The sequence below is a fragment of the Hyperolius riggenbachi genome, chromosome 5 (genome assembly GCF_040937935.1).
Source record: "Hyperolius riggenbachi isolate aHypRig1 chromosome 5, aHypRig1.pri, whole genome shotgun sequence".
NCBI lineage: Eukaryota > Metazoa > Chordata > Amphibia > Anura > Hyperoliidae > Hyperolius > Hyperolius riggenbachi.
In genome coordinates, this window is record NC_090650.1 from 449,461,540 (window position 1) to 449,479,997 (window position 18,458).

Consider the following 18,458-nt stretch of genomic DNA (forward strand, 5'->3'; position numbering starts at 1 on the left):
GATTTTTCTGGGAAATTGTAAACTGCAGCCCTTCTTCACTGTTAATGGCAGGGTTCTCAAACTTAGCATAGCTGGTTACTGGGTGACTGGGATTAGTATTCAGAAAAGTGGGTGGAGCCTAAAAACCGTTATCAAAATTTGACTGTTGATTTTCAAGGGGAATATTAAAATTGCTGCCATTCTTGCACTGATAATGGCACAGGCCTCAAACCTGGTACAGTTGGTCATTGGGTCACTGGAGTTCAAATTCATAAAAACGGGCGGAGCCACAAACAATCAATCCGATTTGTTTCATTTCACTGGGAAAATACAAATTACTGATGCCAAGGACCGCAAAGCTCACAAACTTGGTCACTAAGTAATTGTGTGTTAGGTTTAGAAAAAGTGGGCAGAGCCAACACCAGCCAAATACATACCCGGGCAACGCCGGGCAATCAGCTAGTGTATATATATATAATAATGAGCGCCCAATAATCAGATCTGTAACTTATAGCTTAAAGGAATGGCACCCAGTGATTGAACCCGGGTTCAGTATATAACTAAGGAAAGGTGGTATATGTACCAAGTGACAGATGTCATGTGAACACACAGTGCAAACCAATATATATATATATACACCATCAATATGATGCAAGAAAAATTAAGCTAGAAAAATGATTATTCAGATGCAATATGATCAAAAAATATCAACAAGTGCATGTGAGGCAGTGACACTCAATGAACTGTGACTGTGATAGTTTATACTGGAAAAGTGACACGAGTAAATAAGAGGCAATATACTTATCTGGATGGCGCTGATACAGGCAGTAGAATGGAGAGATAGCCCCAGGCGGATGTCTCCACCGCTTCCGCAGCAGCAACGCCGCTTTATGAAGAGCAGGGGGGATCTAACAGGAGATCATCAATGGATGCCGGTGATCACGGTGGCCTAGAAGGGAGATTAATGAATGGAAAATGTGTTCCCATTCATAAATCTAACGTTCGCCGGCAAAAAGCGGCGGAAAGTAGCGGCGGGAGGAAGCGCAATGGCTCTATTTAAGAATGAACACTGTTTTTGAACTAAAACTGTGTTCATTCTCGGCGGACATGTACGGATTGGCTGAGAGGACTTTTGTCCCCTGCAGCCAATCCCCCCTGTTGCTGGTAACAGTGCGATTGCGCGCACAGCCCCCCCCAAACTGCAGCGAGGTAACTATCGCCTCCCTGTGGCTGTAGCAGCGACATCACTAATTATAACGTCTGTGGTTTGTATATTGGTGGGCACCATTGTCAGTATTATTATGTTTCTTACTTTGTACAGCGCCACAGAATATGTTGGCACTTTATGGCCTTGATTCAGAAAGTTGTGCTAACTCATAGCACGGCCGCGCTCTGCTTTGCATGCCTTTTACTGCACATTAAACTTTACGCGCGCTATAACAAATGTTTGCATGCCTTCACACGGTGCAACGTGTACTTTTGCTCATGTTGTCCCGCATGAACGTACGCAAACATTTGCTATAATGCGAGGTAAGTTTTATGCGTGGTAAAACGTGCGCGAAGCATAGTGCGGCCGTGCTATGCGGCTTTCTGAATCAAGCACTAGAAATCAATAATAATCATCATCTGAGACTTTGTGACTGAGAAGACATTTATTCCGCCATACAATGATAACTGAGACATTCTTATGTTTGGCCACAAGATGGTGCTGTTCCACCACTTCATTCACGTATGTATGGACTTAGATTGTGTGCAGCTGCCCCTCGTGTAGCCCTACAGACATGCACTCTTAGGGCCCATACACCCTGGGGATCACAAAATTATAAATACTAAATAATAATTACATCCTCCTCAGCGCTGTACAAAGTGTATATTGTCTTGTCACTTGTCCCTCAGAGGAGCTCACAATCTAATCCTACCATAGTCAATGTCATATGTCGTGTACTGTATGTATCATAGTCTAGGGACAATTTAGGGCGGTGGCAATTCACCTATCTGTATGTTTTGGGGATGTGGGAGGAAACCAGAGTGACCAGAGGAAACCCACGCAGACACGGGGAGAACATACAAATGTGCAGATAGTGCTAGGGGATTGAAACCGGGGACTCAGCGCTGCAAGACGAGACTGCTAACCCCCAGGCCACCATCCAGCCCACTATGTAACTGTGCTGCCCACTACACCACCGTGCTGCCCACTATGCCACCGTGCTGCCCACTATGTCACTGTGCTGCCCAATACACCACCGTGCTGCCCACTACATTGCCGTGCTGCCCACTATGTCACTGTGCTGCCCACTACACCACCGTGCTGCCCACTACACCACCGTGCTGCCCACTACATCACTGTGCTGCCCACTACATCACTGTGCTGCCCACTATCCCACCATGCTGCCCACTATGCCACCGTGCTGCCCACTACGTCACCGTGCTGCCCACTATGCCACCGTGCTGCCCACTATGCCACCGTGCTGCCCACTACGTCACCGTGCTGCCCACTATGCCACCGTGCTGCCCACTACGTCACCGTGCTGCCCACTATGTCACCGTGCTGCCCACTACGCCACCGTGCTGCCCACTACGTCACCGTGCTGCCCACTATGCCACCGTGCTGCCCACTACGTCACCGTGCTGCCCACTATGTCACCGTGCTGCCCACTACGCCACCGTGCTGCCCACTACGTCACCGTGCTGCCCACTATGCCACCGTGCTGCCCACTACACCACCATGCTGCCTATTAAACCGCTGTGCTGCCCACTACGCCACCGTGCTGCCCACTACGCCACTGTGCTGCCCAATACACCACCATGCTGCCCACTATGCCACCGTGCTGCCCACTACACCACTGTGCTGCCCAATACACCACCGTGCTGCCCACTACATCACCGTGCTGCCCACTATCCCACCGTGCTGCCCACTATGCCACCGTGCTGCCCACTACACCACCGTGCTGCCCACTATGTCACCGTGCTGCCCACTATGTCACCGTGCTGCCCACTAAGTCACCGTGCTGCCCACTATGCCACCGTGCTGCTCACTACACCACCATTCTACCTACTACACCGCTGTGCTGCCCACTACACCACCGTGCTGCCCACTACACCAGCGTGCAGCCCACTATGTAACTGTGCTGCCCACTACATCACTGTGCTACCCACTACATCACTGTGCTGCCCACTATCCCACCGTGCTGCCCACTATGCCACCGTGCTGCCCACTACGTCACCGTGCTGCTTACTACGTCACCGTGCTGCCCACTATGCCACCGTGCTGCCCACTACGTCACCGTGCTGCCCACTATGCCACCGTGCTGCCCACTACGTCACCGTGCTGCCCACTATGCCACCGTGCTGCCCACTACGTCACCGTGCTGCCCACTACACTACCGTGCTGCCCACTAAACCACCGTGCTGCCCACTACACCACAGTGCTGCCCACTACACCACCGTGCTGCCCACTACACCACCGTGCTACCCACTACACCACTGCGCTGCCCACTACACCACCGTGCTGCCCACTACACCACTGTGTTGCCCACTACACCCCCGTGCTGCCCACTACACCACTGTGCTGCCCACTACACCACTGTGTTGCTCACTATACCACCGTGCTGGCCAACTCCACTACCGTGCTGCCCACTACACCACCGTGTTGCTCACTACACCACCGTGCTGCCCACTACACTACCGTGCTGCCCACTACTAGAGTTGGGCCGAACCTCCGATTTTAGGTTCGCGAACCGGGTTCGCGAACTTCCGCGGAAGGTTCGGTTCGCGTTAAAGTTCGCGAACCGCAATAGACTTCAATGGGGATGCGAACTTTGAAAAAAAAAAAATTATGCTGGCCACAAAAGTGATGGAAAAGATGTTTCAAGGGGTCTAACACCTGGAGGGGGGCATGGCGGAGTGGGATACACGCCAAAAGTCCCGGGGAAAAATCTGGATTTGACGAAAAGCAGCGTTTTAAGGGCAGAAATCACATTGAATGCTAAATGACAGGCCTAAAGTGCTTTAAAACATCTTGCATGTGTATACATCAATCAGGTAGTGTAATTAAGGTACTGCTTCACACTGACACACCAAACTCCACTGAACAGAACAGGTATGCAGTGGCGGGTTCACTAAACAGGTATACAGTGGCGGGTCCACTGAACAGAACAGGTATGCAGTGGCGGGTTCACTGAACAGGTATGCAGTGGCGGGTTCACTGAACAGGTATGCAGTGGTGGGTTCACAGAACAGGTATACAGTGGCGGGTCCACTGAACAGAACAGGTATGCAGTGGCGGGTTCACTGAACAGGTATGCAGTGGTGGGTTCACAGAACAGGTATGCAGTGGTGGGTTCACAGAACAGGTATGCAGTGGTGGTGGGTGGGTTCACAGAACAAGTATGCAGTGGCAGGATCACTGAACAGGTATGCAGTGGTGGGTGGGTTCACAGAACAGGTATGCAGTGGCAGCAGGATCACTGAACAGGTATGCAGTGGTGGGTGGGTTCACAGAACAGGTATGCAGTGGTGGGTTCACAGAACAGGTATGCAGTGGCAGGATCACTGAACAGGTATGCAGTGGTGGGTGGGTTCACAGAACAGGTATGCAGTGGCAGCAGGATCACTGAACAGGTATGCAGTGGTGGGTGGGTTCACAGAACAGGTATGCAGTGGCAGGATCACAGTACAGGTATGCAGTGGGCTGAGGGCTCACTGAACAGAACAGGTATGCAGTGGCAGGATCACTGAACAGGTATGGAGTGGCAGGATCACAGTACAGGTATGCAGTGGGCTGAGGGCTCACTGAACAGAACAGGTATGCAGTGGCAGGATCACTGAACAGGTATGCAGTGGCAGGATCACTGAACAGGTATGCAGTGGCAGGATCACAGTACAGGTATGCAGTGGGCTGAGGGCTCACTGAACAGAACAGGTATGCAGCCAGGAAGAAGTTAAGCCTAACTAATCTTTCCCTATATGAGAGACTGCAGCAGCTCGCCCTACTCTCACTAATGCAGGCACACGAGTGGCCGTAATGGCCGCCGCTGCCTGCCTTATATAAGGGGGGGTGGGACTCCAGGGGCTAGTGTAGCCTAATTGGCTACACTGGGCCTGCTGACTGTGATGTAGAGGGTCAAAGTTGACCCTCAGGTGCATTATGGGGCGAACCGAACTTCTTCCGCAAAACGTTCGCGTGCGGTACCCGCACGCGAACCACCTAAGTTCGCGCGAACCACGTTCGCCGGCGAACCGTTCGGCCCAACTCTACCCACTACACCACCGTGCTGCCCGTATATGAGCAGATGTATTCCTGGCACACAGAGCAGTGTAATTCTCAGACTACATACCTCGTGCAGCGGAGAGTGGGTGTTATACATGTGCTGCCCACTACACCACCGTGCTGCCCACTACACCACCGTGCTGCCCACTACACCACCGTGCTGCCCACTACACCACCGTGCTACCCACTACACCACTGCGCTGCCCACTACACCACCGTGCTGCCCACTACACCACCATGCTGCTCACTATGTCACCGTGCTGCCCACTATGCCACCGTGCTGCCCACTACGCCACCGTGCTGCCCACTATGTCACCGTGCTGCCCACTACATCACTGTGCTGCCCACTACACCACTGTGCTGCCCACTATGTCACCGTGCTGCCCACTATGCCACCGTGCTGCCCACTACGCCACCGTGCTGCCCACTATGTCACCGTGCTGCCCACTATCCCACCATGCTGCCCACTATGCCACCGTGCTGCCCACTACGTCACCGTGCTGCCCACTATCCCACCGTGCTGCCCACCATGCCACCGTGCTGCCCACTACACCACCGTGCTGCCCACTACACCACCGTGCTGCCCACTACGTCACCGTGCTACCCACTATGCCACCGTGCTGCCCACTACGTCACTGTGCTTCCCACTATGTCACCGTGCTGCCCACTACACCACCGTGCTGCCCACTACACCACCGTGCTGCCCACTACACTACCGTGCTGCCCACTACGTCACCGTGCTGCCCACTATGCCACCGTGCTGCCCACTACGCCACCATGCTGCCTATTAAACCGCTGTGCTGCCCAATACACCACCGTGCTGCCCACTACATCGCCGTGCTGCCCACTATGTCACTGTGCTGCCCACTAAGTCACCGAGCTGCCCACTATGCCACCGTGCTGCTCACTATGCCACCATGCTGCCCACTAAGTCACCGTGCTGCCCACTATGCCACCGTGCTGCCCACTATGCCACCGTGCTGCTCACTACACCACCATGCTACCTACTACACCGCTGTGCTGCCCACTACGCCACCGTGCTGCCCAATACACCACCATGCTGCCCACTACATCACCGTGCTGCCCACTATGTCACCATGCTGCTCACTACACCACCGTGCTGCCCACTACGCCACCGTGCTGCCCACTACGTCACCGTGCTGCCCACTATGCCACCGTGCTGCCCACTACACCACCATGCTGCCTACTAATCCGCTGTGCTGCCCACTACGCCACCGTGCTGCCCCATACACCACCATGCTGCCCACTATGCCACCATGCTGCCCATTACACCACCGTGCTGCCCACTACATCACCGTGCTGCCCACTATCCCACCGTGCTGCCCACTATGCCACCGTGCTGCCCACTACGTCACCATGCTGCCCACTATGTCACCGTGCTGCCCACTACGTCCCTGTGCTGCCCACTACACTACTGTGCTGCCCACTATACCACCGTGTTGCTCACTACACCACCATGTTGCCCACTACACTACCGTGCTGCCCACCACCCCACCGTGCTGCCCACTACACCACCGTGCTGCCCACTACACCACCGTGCTGCCCACTACACCCCCGTGCTGCCCACTACACCACTGCGCTGCCCACTACACCACCGTGCTGCCCACTACACCACCGTGCTGCCCACTACACCCCCGTGCTGCCCACTATACCACCGTGTTGCTCACTACACCACCGTGCTGCCCACTACACTATCGTGCTGCCCACTACACCACCGTGTTGCTCACTACACCACCGTGCTGCCCACTACACTATCATGCTGCCCACTACACCACCGTGCTGCCCACTACGTCACCGTGCTGCCCACTACGCCACCGTGCTGCCCACTACACCCCCGTGCTGCCCGTATATGAGCAGATGTATTCCTGGCACACAGAGCAGTGTAATTCTCAGACTACATACCTCGTGCAGCGGAGAGTGGGTGTTATAAATGTGCTGCCCACTACACCACCGTGCTGCCCACTACACCGCCGTGCTGCCCACTACACACCGTGCTGCCCACTACACCACCGTGCTGCCCACTACACCACCGTGCTGCCCACTACACCACCGTGCTGCCCACTACACCACCGTGCTGCCCACTACACCACCGTGCTACCCACTACACCACCGCGCTGCCCACTACACCACCGTGCTGCCCACTACACCACCATGCTGCTCACTACACCACCGTGCTGCCCACTATGTAACTGTGCTGCCCACTACACCACCGTGCTGCCCACTACACCACCGTGCTGCCCACTATACCACCATGCTGCCAACTACACCACCGTGCTGCCCACTACACCACCGTGCTGCCCACTACACCACCGTGCTGCCCACTACACCACCGTGCTGCCCACTACACCACCATGCTGCCCACTACACCACCGTGCTGCCCACTACACCACCGTGCTGCCCACTACACCACCGTGCTGCCCACTACACCCCCGTGCTGCCCGTATATGAGCAGATGTATTCCTGGCACACAGAGCAGTGTAATTCTCAGACTACATACCTCGTGCAGCGGAGAGTGGGTGTTATACATGTGCTGCCCACTACACCACCGTGCTGCCCACTACACCGCCGTGCTGCCCACTACACACCGTGCTGCCCATTATGTCACCGTGCTGCCCACTACGTCACCGTGCTGCCCACTACATCACCGTGCTGCCCACTACACCACCGTGCTGCCCACTATGTCACCGTGCTGCCCACTATGTCACCGTGCTGCCCACTATGTCACCGTGCTGCCCACTATGTCACCGTGCTGCCCACTATGCCACCGTGCTGCCCACTACACCACCGTGCTACCCACTACACCACTGCGCTGCCCACTACACCACCGTGCTGCCCACTACACCACCATGCTGCTCACTACACCACCGTGCTGCCCACTACACCACCGTGATGCCCACTATGTAACTGTGCTGCCCACTACACCACCGTGCTGCCCACTACACCGCAGTGCTGCCCACTACACCGCCGTGCTGCCCACTACAACGCCGTGCTGCCCACTACACCGCCGTGCTGCCCACTACACCACCGTGCTGCCCACTACACCACCGTGCTGCCCACTATACCACCGTGCTGCCCACTACACCGCCGTGCTGCCCACTACACCACCGTGTTGCCCACTACACCACCGTGCTGCCCACTACACCGCCGTGCTGCCTACTACACACCGTGCTGCCCACTACACCGCCGTGTTGCCCACTACACCACCGTGCTGCCCACTACACCGCCGTGCTGCCCACTACACCACCGTGCTGCCTACTACACACCGTGCTGCCCACTACACCACCGTGCTGCCTACTACACACCGTGCTGCCCACTACACCCCCGTGCTGCCCACTATACCACCGTGTTGCTCACTACACCACCGTGCTGCCCACTACACTATCGTGCTGCCCACTACACCACCGTGTTGCTCACTACACCACCGTGCTGCCCACTACACTATCATGCTGCCCACTACACCACCGTGCTGCCCACTACGTCACCGTGCTGCCCACTACGCCACCGTGCTGCCCACTACACCCCCGTGCTGCCCGTATATGAGCAGATGTATTCCTGGCACACAGAGCAGTGTAATTCTCAGACTACATACCTCGTGCAGCGGAGAGTGGGTGTTATAAATGTGCTGCCCACTACACCGCCGTGCTGCCCACTACACACCGTGCTGCCCACTACACCACCGTGCTGCCCACTACACCACCGTGCTGCCCACTACACCACCGTGCTGCCCACTACACCACCGTGCTGCCCACTACACCACCGTGCTACCCACTACACCACCGCGCTGCCCACTACACCACCGTGCTGCCCACTACACCACCATGCTGCTCACTACACCACCGTGCTGCCCACTATGTAACTGTGCTGCCCACTACACCACCGTGCTGCCCACTACACCACCGTGCTGCCCACTATACCACCATGCTGCCAACTACACCACCGTGCTGCCCACTACACCACCGTGCTGCCCACTACACCACCGTGCTGCCCACTACACCACCGTGCTGCCCACTACACCACCATGCTGCCCACTACACCACCGTGCTGCCCACTACACTACCGTGCTGCCCACTACACCACCGTGCTGCCCACTACACCCCCGTGCTGCCCGTATATGAGCAGATGTATTCCTGGCACACAGAGCAGTGTAATTCTCAGACTACATACCTCGTGCAGCGGAGAGTGGGTGTTATACATGTGCTGCCCACTACACCACCGTGCTGCCCACTACACCGCCGTGCTGCCCACTACACACCGTGCTGCCCATTATGTCACCGTGCTGCCCACTACGTCACCGTGCTGCCCACTACATCACCGTGCTGCCCACTACACCACCGTGCTGCCCACTATGTCACCGTGCTGCCCACTATGTCACCGTGCTGCCCACTATGTCACCGTGCTGCCCACTATGTCACCGTGCTGCCCACTATGCCACCGTGCTGCCCACTACACCACCGTGCTACCCACTACACCACTGCGCTGCCCACTACACCACCGTGCTGCCCACTACACCACCATGCTGCTCACTACACCACCGTGCTGCCCACTACACCACCGTGATGCCCACTATGTAACTGTGCTGCCCACTACACCACCGTGCTGCCCACTACACCACCGTGCTGCCCACTACACCACCGTGCTGCCCACTATGTAACTGTGCTGCCCACTACACCACCGTGCTGCCCACTACACCGCCGTGCTGCCCACTACACCGCCGTGCTGCCCACTACAACGCCGTGCTGCCCACTACACCGCCGTGCTGCCCACTACACCACCGTGCTGCCCACTACACCACCGTGCTGCCCACTATACCACCGTGCTGCCCACTACACCGCCGTGCTGCCCACTACACCACCGTGTTGCCCACTACACCACCGTGCTGCCCACTACACCGCCGTGCTGCCTACTACACACCGTGCTGCCCACTACACCGCCGTGTTGCCCACTACACCACCGTGCTGCCCACTACACCGCCGTGCTGCCCACTACACCACCGTGCTGCCTACTACACACCGTGCTGCCCACTACACCACCGTGCTGCCCACTACACCACCGTGCTGCCCACTACACCCCCATGCTGCCCACTACACCCCCGTGCTGCCCACTACACCGCCGTGCTGCCCACTATACCACCGTGCTGCCCACTACACCACCGTGCTGCCCGTATATGAGCAGGTGTATTCCTGAGACTACATACCTCGTGCAGCGGAGAGTGGGTGTTATAAATGTGCTGCCCACTACACCACCGTGCTGCCCACTACACCACCGTGCTGCCCACTACACCACCGTGCTGCCCACTACACCGCCGTGCTGCCCACTACACCGCCGTGCTGCCCACTACGCCACCGTGCTGCCCACTACACACCGTGCTGCCTACTACACCACTGTGCTGCCCACTACACACCGTGCTGCCCAATACACCACCGTGCTGCCCACTACACCACCGTGCTGCCCACTACACCTCTGTGCTGCCCGTATATGAGCAGTGTAATTCTCAGACTACATACCTCGTGCAGCGGAGAGTGGGTGTTATACATGTGCTGCCCACTACACCACAGTGCTGCCCACTACACCCCCGTGCTGTCCACTACACCCCTGTGCTGCCCACTACACCACCGTACTGCCCACTACACCACCGTGCTGCCCACTACACCACCGTGCTGCCCACTACACCACCATGCTGCCCACTACACCACTGTGCTGCCCACTACACTACCGTGCTGCCCGTATATGAGCAGTGTAATTCTCAGACTACATACCTCGTGCAGCGGAGAGTGGGTGTTATAGATGAATTTCCTGGTGATCGTTATCAGTTCCTGCAGCTTCGGGTCTTTGTAGTCAAAGCGTTCCCCCAGCAGAACATAACTGGTGATATTGCCCACGGCACAGCCCAGAAGTCTGATGGCATTGAAGGGGTTACCTGGCAAGACACAGGACACTCAGAATAACAAGGCACTGAGCAGTGCTTTCTCTACATCTCCGTGAGTGCAGGTCATTGTTCTACCCACTACTGTGGCTTCTAATGTTCAGTGACAGGACGAAGCAGTAGAGATCTGTTCTGAAGATCTTGGCTGTTTGTTATCAGTATGTCGTGTGGAATCCATCTGGACTAACTGCAGATTCAGAAACCTTAAAGTGATATAGACAGATTACAGCTCACCTTCTCTCGGCTCCTCCTCCCGCTCATTCCAATGCCTGACCCTCAGATTAGCGGCACTGCAGAGGGGACAGAAGGGACTGGGACCTCTATAGCCCTGGAGAAGGGAGGCTGTGATCTGTCTGTAGCCGTCCGCTGCGCTGCCCTGCAGATGGAGAAGTACAGAGACTGGAGGGGACAGAAGGGACTGGGACCTCTATAGCCCTGGAAAAGGGAGGCTGTAATCTGTGTGTAGCCGTCCGCTGCGCTGCCCTGCAGGTGGAGAAGTACAGAGACTGGAGGGGACAGAAGGGACTGGGACCTCTATAGCCCTGGAAAAGGGAGGCTGTAATCTGTGTGTAGCCGTCCGCTGCGCTGCCCTGCAGGTGGAGAAGTACAGAGACTGGAGGGGACAGACGGGACTGGGACCTCTATAGCCCTGGAGAAGGGAGGCTGTAATCTGTCTGTAGCCGTCCGCTGCGCTGCCCTGCAGGTGGAGAAGTACAGAGACTGGAGGGGAGCCGAGGGGGGGGGGGGGAAGCCATACCTGTCCCCTGCTGAAGCCAGTCCAGCCTCCGTCCAGCCACTCCATGGTAACTTCCCACATGGACCGGACCCCCAGCGGCTAAACAATACAAGCTTTCAGCCGCACTGTACTGTTTAATAATCGTGTTGCATATCTGTGGAGTCGTAACGCTCTACTGAATGTAAATATGCAATCTATTTCTGGATATGACCTACGGGCAAAGCAGGAATCCTGCAAAAGTCCCTCTCTGTGATGGGGGACTGCCCCTGTTCCAATTACGCAGGGCTGGACATTGCTTGTCATAGCCACTCCCAGCTACAGAGAGGGTTAAAACACAGCGACCCTCTCATCTTTTGTTGATATACAGGCATGAGGAGATGGACTGTCCCAAAACCTGTCAGTTCTGTCAGATTTTAACTGCCACTTTTTTTGTGGTAGTGGTCCTTCAACCTTTTTCTTCCTTTTAGCTCTGAGGTCTCTCCCCCTCGTCAATCTGGAGAGTGGTGGCAGCAGAATCCCCATAACCTAATGCCAGCATAGTGATAGTGAGCAGGTCTTGCTCTGTGGCGCTCTCTGGTGGTCAGCAGCAGTAATAGTAACTATATGGTGTACAGAATCAGATAGAATTACCTCCAGTTTCAGATACGGCCTGAAGGAGACTTTTGGATTCCTGCAGCACCTGCTTCTCCATCGACTTCTTCCCCATTCCAAAATTTCTCAGAGACATGATGGTGAATCTGCGGAGTTGGCTCCACCTCTCGCCGTGAATGCTGGGAAAACCTGCAATGCGTAAAGATGAGAATACCAGATCAACAGTGAGAAATACAGTCAATATTCTATGGATCTATATATCTGTCCTACAGTAGAGATGTCGCAAACATCACATTTTGGGTTCGTGAACAGCGGATGCGACTTCCACAAATGTTTGCAAAGCACCGTGGAGTTCAATAGGGAGGCACATTGTATAACATACAGGGACTGTTTCTGGCCACAAAAGTGATGGAAAAGTTGTTTCAAGGGGTCTAACACTGGAGGGGGGCATGGCGGAGTGGGGTACACGCCAAAAGTGCCACTAAAAATTACGGAGTTGACGCAGAGTTGGGTTTCAATCCCTAAAGGGCAGAAATCACAGTACATCCTACAAATAATGCCCTGGAGTGGTACTGTGTGGGCAACTTATGTCTCCACGACAGCAGTAGTGTGCACACAGCTCTGGGTGTCAGTGGGCTGTGGGGTGTCACACAGAGAGATGCAATAGTGCTATCAGTATACAGTGACATAATAATACACAGGAGTGGTTCTGTGCCTGCAGTGTAATGAGGTAACAGCAGTAGTGTGCACACAGCTCTGGGAGTCAGTGGGCTGTGGGATGTCACACAGAGAGATACAATAGTGCTATCAGTATACAGTGACATAATAATACACAGGAGTGGTTCTGTGCCTGCAGTGTAATGAGGTAACAGCAGTAGTGTGCACACAGCTCTGGGTGTCAGTGGGCTGTGGGGTGTCTCACACAGAGAGATACAATAGTACTATCAGAGTACAGTGACATAATAATACACTGGAGTGGTTCTGTGCCTGCAGTGTAATGAGGTAACAGCAGTAGTGTGCACAGCTCTGGGTGTCAGTGGGCTGTGCAGTGTCACACAGAGAGATACAATAGTGCTATCAGAATACAGTGACATAATAATACACTGGAGTGGTTCTGTGCCTGCAGTGTAATGAGGTAACAGCAGTAGTGTGCACACAGCTCTGGGTGTCAGTGGGCTGTGGAGTCTCACACAGAGAGATACAATAGTACTATCAGAATACAGTGACATAATAATACACTGGAGTGGTTCTGTGCCTGCAGTGTAATGAGGTAACAGCAGTAGTGTGCACACAGCTCTGGGTGTCAGTGGGCTGTGGGGTGTCACACAGAGAGATACAATAGTACTATCAGAATACAGTGACATAATAATACACTGGAGTGGTTCTGTGCCTGCAGTGTAATGAGGTAACAGCAGTAGTGTGCACACAGCTCTGGGTGTCAGTGGGCTGTGGAGTGTCACACACAGAGAGATACAATAGTACTATCAGAGTACAGTGACATAATAATACACTGGAGTGGTTCTGTGCCTGCAGTGTAATGAGGTAACAGCAGTAGTGAGCACACAGCTCTGGGTGTCAGTGGGCGGTGGAGTGTCACACAGAGAGATACAATAGTACTATCAGAGTACAGTGACATAATAATACACTGGAGTGGTTCTGTGCCTGCAGTGTAATGAGGTAACAGCAGTAGTGTGCACAGCTCTGGGTGTCAGTGGGCTGTGCAGTGTCACACAGAGAGATACAATAGTGCTATCAGAATACAGTGACATAATAATACACTGGAGTGGTTCTGTGCCTGCAGTGTAATGAGGTAACAGCAGTAGTGTGCACACAGCTCTGGGTGTCAGTGGGCTGTGGGGTGTCACACAGAGAGATACAATAGTACTATCAGAATACAGTGACATAATAATACACTGGAGTGGTTCTGTGCCTGCAGTGTAATGAGGTAACAGCAGTAGTGTGCACACAGCTCTGGGTGTCAGTGGGCTGTGGAGTGTCTCACACAGAGAGATACAATAGTACTATCAGAGTACAGTGACATAATAATGCACTGGAGTGGTTCTGTGCCTGCAGTGTAATGAGGTAACAGCAGTAGTGTGCACACAGCTCTGGGTGTCAGTGGGCTGTGGGGTGTCACACAGAGAGATACAATAGTACTATCAGAATACAGTGACATAATAATACACTGGAGGGGTTCTGTGCCTGCAGTGTAATGAGGTAACAGCAGTAGTGTGCACACAGCTCTGGGGGTCAGTGGGCTGTGGAGTGTCACACACAGAGAGATACAATAGTACTATCAGAATACAGTGACATAATAATACACTGGAGTGGTTCTGTGCCTGCAGTGTAATGAGGTAACAGCAGTAGTGTGCACACAGCTCTGGGTGTCAGTGGGCTGTGGAGTGTCACACAGAGATACAATAGTACTATCAGAATACAGTGACATAATAATACACTGGAGTGGTTCTGTGCCTGCAGTGTAATGAGGTAACAGCAGTAGTGTGCACACAGCTCTGGGTGTCAGTGGGCTGTGGAGTGTCACACACAGAGAGATACAATAGTACTATCAGAATACAGTGACATAATAATACACTGGAGTGGTTCTGTGCCTGCAGTGTAATGAGGTAACAGCAGTAGTGTGCACACAGCTCTGGGTGTCAGTGGGCTGTGGAGTGTCACACACAGAGAGATACAATAGTACTATCAGAATACAGTGACATAATAATACACTGGAGTGGTTCTGTGCCTGCAGTGTAATGAGGTAACAGCAGTAGTGTGCACACAGCTCTGGGTGTCAGTGGGCTGTGGGGTGTCACACAGAGAGATACAATAGTACTATCAGAATACAGTGACATAATAATGCACTGGAGTGGTTCTGTGCCTGCAGTGTAATGAGGTAACAGCAGTAGTGTGCACACAGCTCTGGGTGTCAGTGGGCTGTGGGGTGTCTCACACAGAGAGATACAATAGTACTATCAGAGTACAGTGACATAATAATACACTGGAGTGGTTCTGTGCCTGCAGTGTAATGAGGTAACAGCAGTAGTGTGCACAGCTCTGGGTGTCAGTGGGCTGTGCAGTGTCACACAGAGAGATACAATAGTGCTATCAGAATACAGTGACATAATAATACACTGGAGTGGTTCTGTGCCTGCAGTGTAATGAGGTAACAGCAGTAGTGTGCACACAGCTCTGGGTGTCAGTGGGCTGTGGGGTGTCACACAGAGAGATACAATAGTACTATCAGAATACAGTGACATAATAATACACTGGAGTGGTTCTGTGCCTGCAGTGTAATGAGGTAACAGCAGTAGTGTGCACACAGCTCTGGGTGTCAGTGGGCTGTGGAGTGTCACACACAGAGAGATACAATAGTACTATCAGAGTACAGTGACATAATAATGCACTGGAGTGGTTCTGTGCCTGCAGTGTAATGAGGTAACAGCAGTAGTGTGCACACAGCTCTGGGTGTCAGTGGGCTGTGGGGTGTCACACAGAGAGATACAATAGTACTATCAGAATACAGTGACATAATAATACACTGGAGGGGTTCTGTGCCTGCAGTGTAATGAGGTAACAGCAGTAGTGTGCACACAGCTCTGGGGGTCAGTGGGCTGTGGAGTGTCACACACAGAGAGATACAATAGTACTATCAGAATACAGTGACATAATAATACACTGGAGTGGTTCTGTGCCTGCAGTGTAATGAGGTAACAGCAGTAGTGTGCACACAGCTCTGGGTGTCAGTGGGCTGTGGAGTGTCACACACAGAGAGATACAATAGTACTATCAGAATACAGTGACATAATAATACACTGGAGTGGTTCTGTGCCTGCAGTGTAATGAGGTAACAGCAGTAGTGTGCACACAGCTCTGGGTGTCAGTGGGCTGTGGAGTGTCACACACAGAGAGATACAATAGTACTATCAGAATACAGTGACATAATAATACACTGGAGTGGTTCTGTGCCTGCAGTGTAATGAGGTAACAGCAGTAGTGTGCACACAGCTCTGGGTGTCAGTGGGCTGTGGGGTGTCACACAGACAGAGATACAATAGTACTATCAGAATACAGTGACATAATAATACACTGGAGTGTTACTGTGCCTGCAGTGTAATGAGGTAACAGCAGTAGTGTGCACACAGCTCTGGGTGTCAGTGGGCTGTGGGGTGTCACACAGAGAGATACAATAGTACTATCAGAATACAGTGACATAATAATACACTGGAGTGGTTCTGTGCCTGCAGTGTAATGAGGTAACAGCAGTAGTGTGCACACAGCTCTGGGGGTCAGTGGGCTGTGGGGTGTCACACAGAGAGATACAATAGTACTATCAGAATACAGTGACATAATAATACACTGGAGTGGTTCTGTGCCTGCAGTGTAATGAGGTAACAGCAGTAGTGTGCACACAGCTCTGGGTGTCAGTGGGCTGTGGAGTGTCACACAGAGATACAATAGTACTATCAGAATACAGTGACATAATAATACACTGGAGTGGTTCTGTGCCTGCAGTGTAATGAGGTAACAGCAGTAGTGTGCACACAGCTCTGGGTGTCAGTGGGCTGTGGAGTGTCACACAGAGATACAATAGTACTATCAGAATACAGTGACATAATAATACACTGGAGTGGTTCTGTGCCTGCAGTGTAATGAGGTAACAGCAGTAGTGTGCACAGCTCTGGGTGTCAGTGGGCTGTGGAGTGTCACACACAGAGAGATACAATAGTACTATCAGAATACAGTGACATAATAATACACTGGAGGGGTTCTGTGCCTGCAGTGTAATGAGGCATCAGCAGTAGTGTGCACACAGCTCTGGGTGTCAGTGGGCTGTGGAGTGTCACACAGAGAGATACAATAGTACTATCAGAATACAGTGACATAATAATACACTGGAGTGGTTCTGTGCCTGCAGTGTAATGAGGTAACAGCAGTAGTGTGCACACAGCTCTGGGTGTCAGTGGGCTGTGGGGTGTCACACAGACAGAGATACAATAGTACTATCAGAATACAGTGACATAATAATACACTGGAGTGTTACTGTGCCTGCAGTGTAATGAGGTAACAGCAGTAGTGTGCACACAGCTCTGGGTGTCAGTGGGCTGTGGGGTGTCACACAGACAGAGATACAATAGTGCTATCAGAATACAGTGACATAATAATACACTGGAGTGTTACTGTGCCTGCAGTGTAATGAGGTAACAGCAGTAGTGTGCACACAGCTCTGGGTGTCAGTGGGCTGTGGGGTGTCACACACAGAGAAATGCAATAGTACTATCAGAATACAGTGACATAATAATACACTGGAGTGGTTCTGTGCCTGCAGTGTAATGAGGTAACAGCAGTAGTGTGCACACAGCTCTGGGTGTCAGTGGGCTGTGGGGTGTCACACACAGAGAAATGCAATAGTACTATCAGAATACAGTGACATAATAATACACTGGAGTGGTTCTGTGCCTGCAGTGTAATGAGGTAACAGCAGTAGTGTGCACACAGCTCTGGGGGTCAGTGGGCTGTGGGGTGTCACACAGAGAGATACAATAGTACTATCAGAATACAGTGACATAATAATACACTGGAGTGGTTCTGTGCCTGCAGTGTAATGAGGTAACAGCAGTAGTGTGCACACAGCTCTGGGTGTCAGTGGGCTGTGGGGTGTCACACACAGAGAGATACAATAGTACTATCAGAATACAGTGACATAATAATATACTGGAGTGGTTCTGTGCCTGCAGTGTAATGAGGTAACAGCAGTAGTGTGCACAGCTCTGGGTGTCAGTGGGCTGTGCAGTGTCTCACACAGAGAGATACAATAGTACTATCAGAATACAGTGACATAATAATATACTGGAGTGGTTCTGTGCCTGCAGTGTAATGAGGTAACAGCAGTAGTGTGCACACAGCTCTGGGTGTCAGTGGGCTGTGGAGTGTCACAC

General features: G+C 53.2%; 1 protein-coding gene across 5 annotated transcripts in view; it reads right to left on the minus strand.

Annotated features, from left to right (window-relative positions):
- The window catches only part of LOC137519287 (cytochrome P450 2C8-like), a 138,088-nt gene that overhangs the window by 58,874 nt on the left and 60,756 nt on the right, over positions 1 to 18,458 (minus strand). For all 5 annotated transcript variants that reach the window (XM_068238229.1, XM_068238230.1, XM_068238227.1 and 2 more), the window contains exons 4-5: positions 12,559 to 12,708; positions 11,026 to 11,186 (exon numbers count right to left, since the gene is read on the minus strand). In XM_068238229.1, coding sequence (XP_068094330.1) covers positions 11,026 to 11,186; positions 12,559 to 12,708 — 311 coding nt within the window. The remainder of the gene's footprint in view (positions 1 to 11,025; positions 11,187 to 12,558; positions 12,709 to 18,458) is intronic.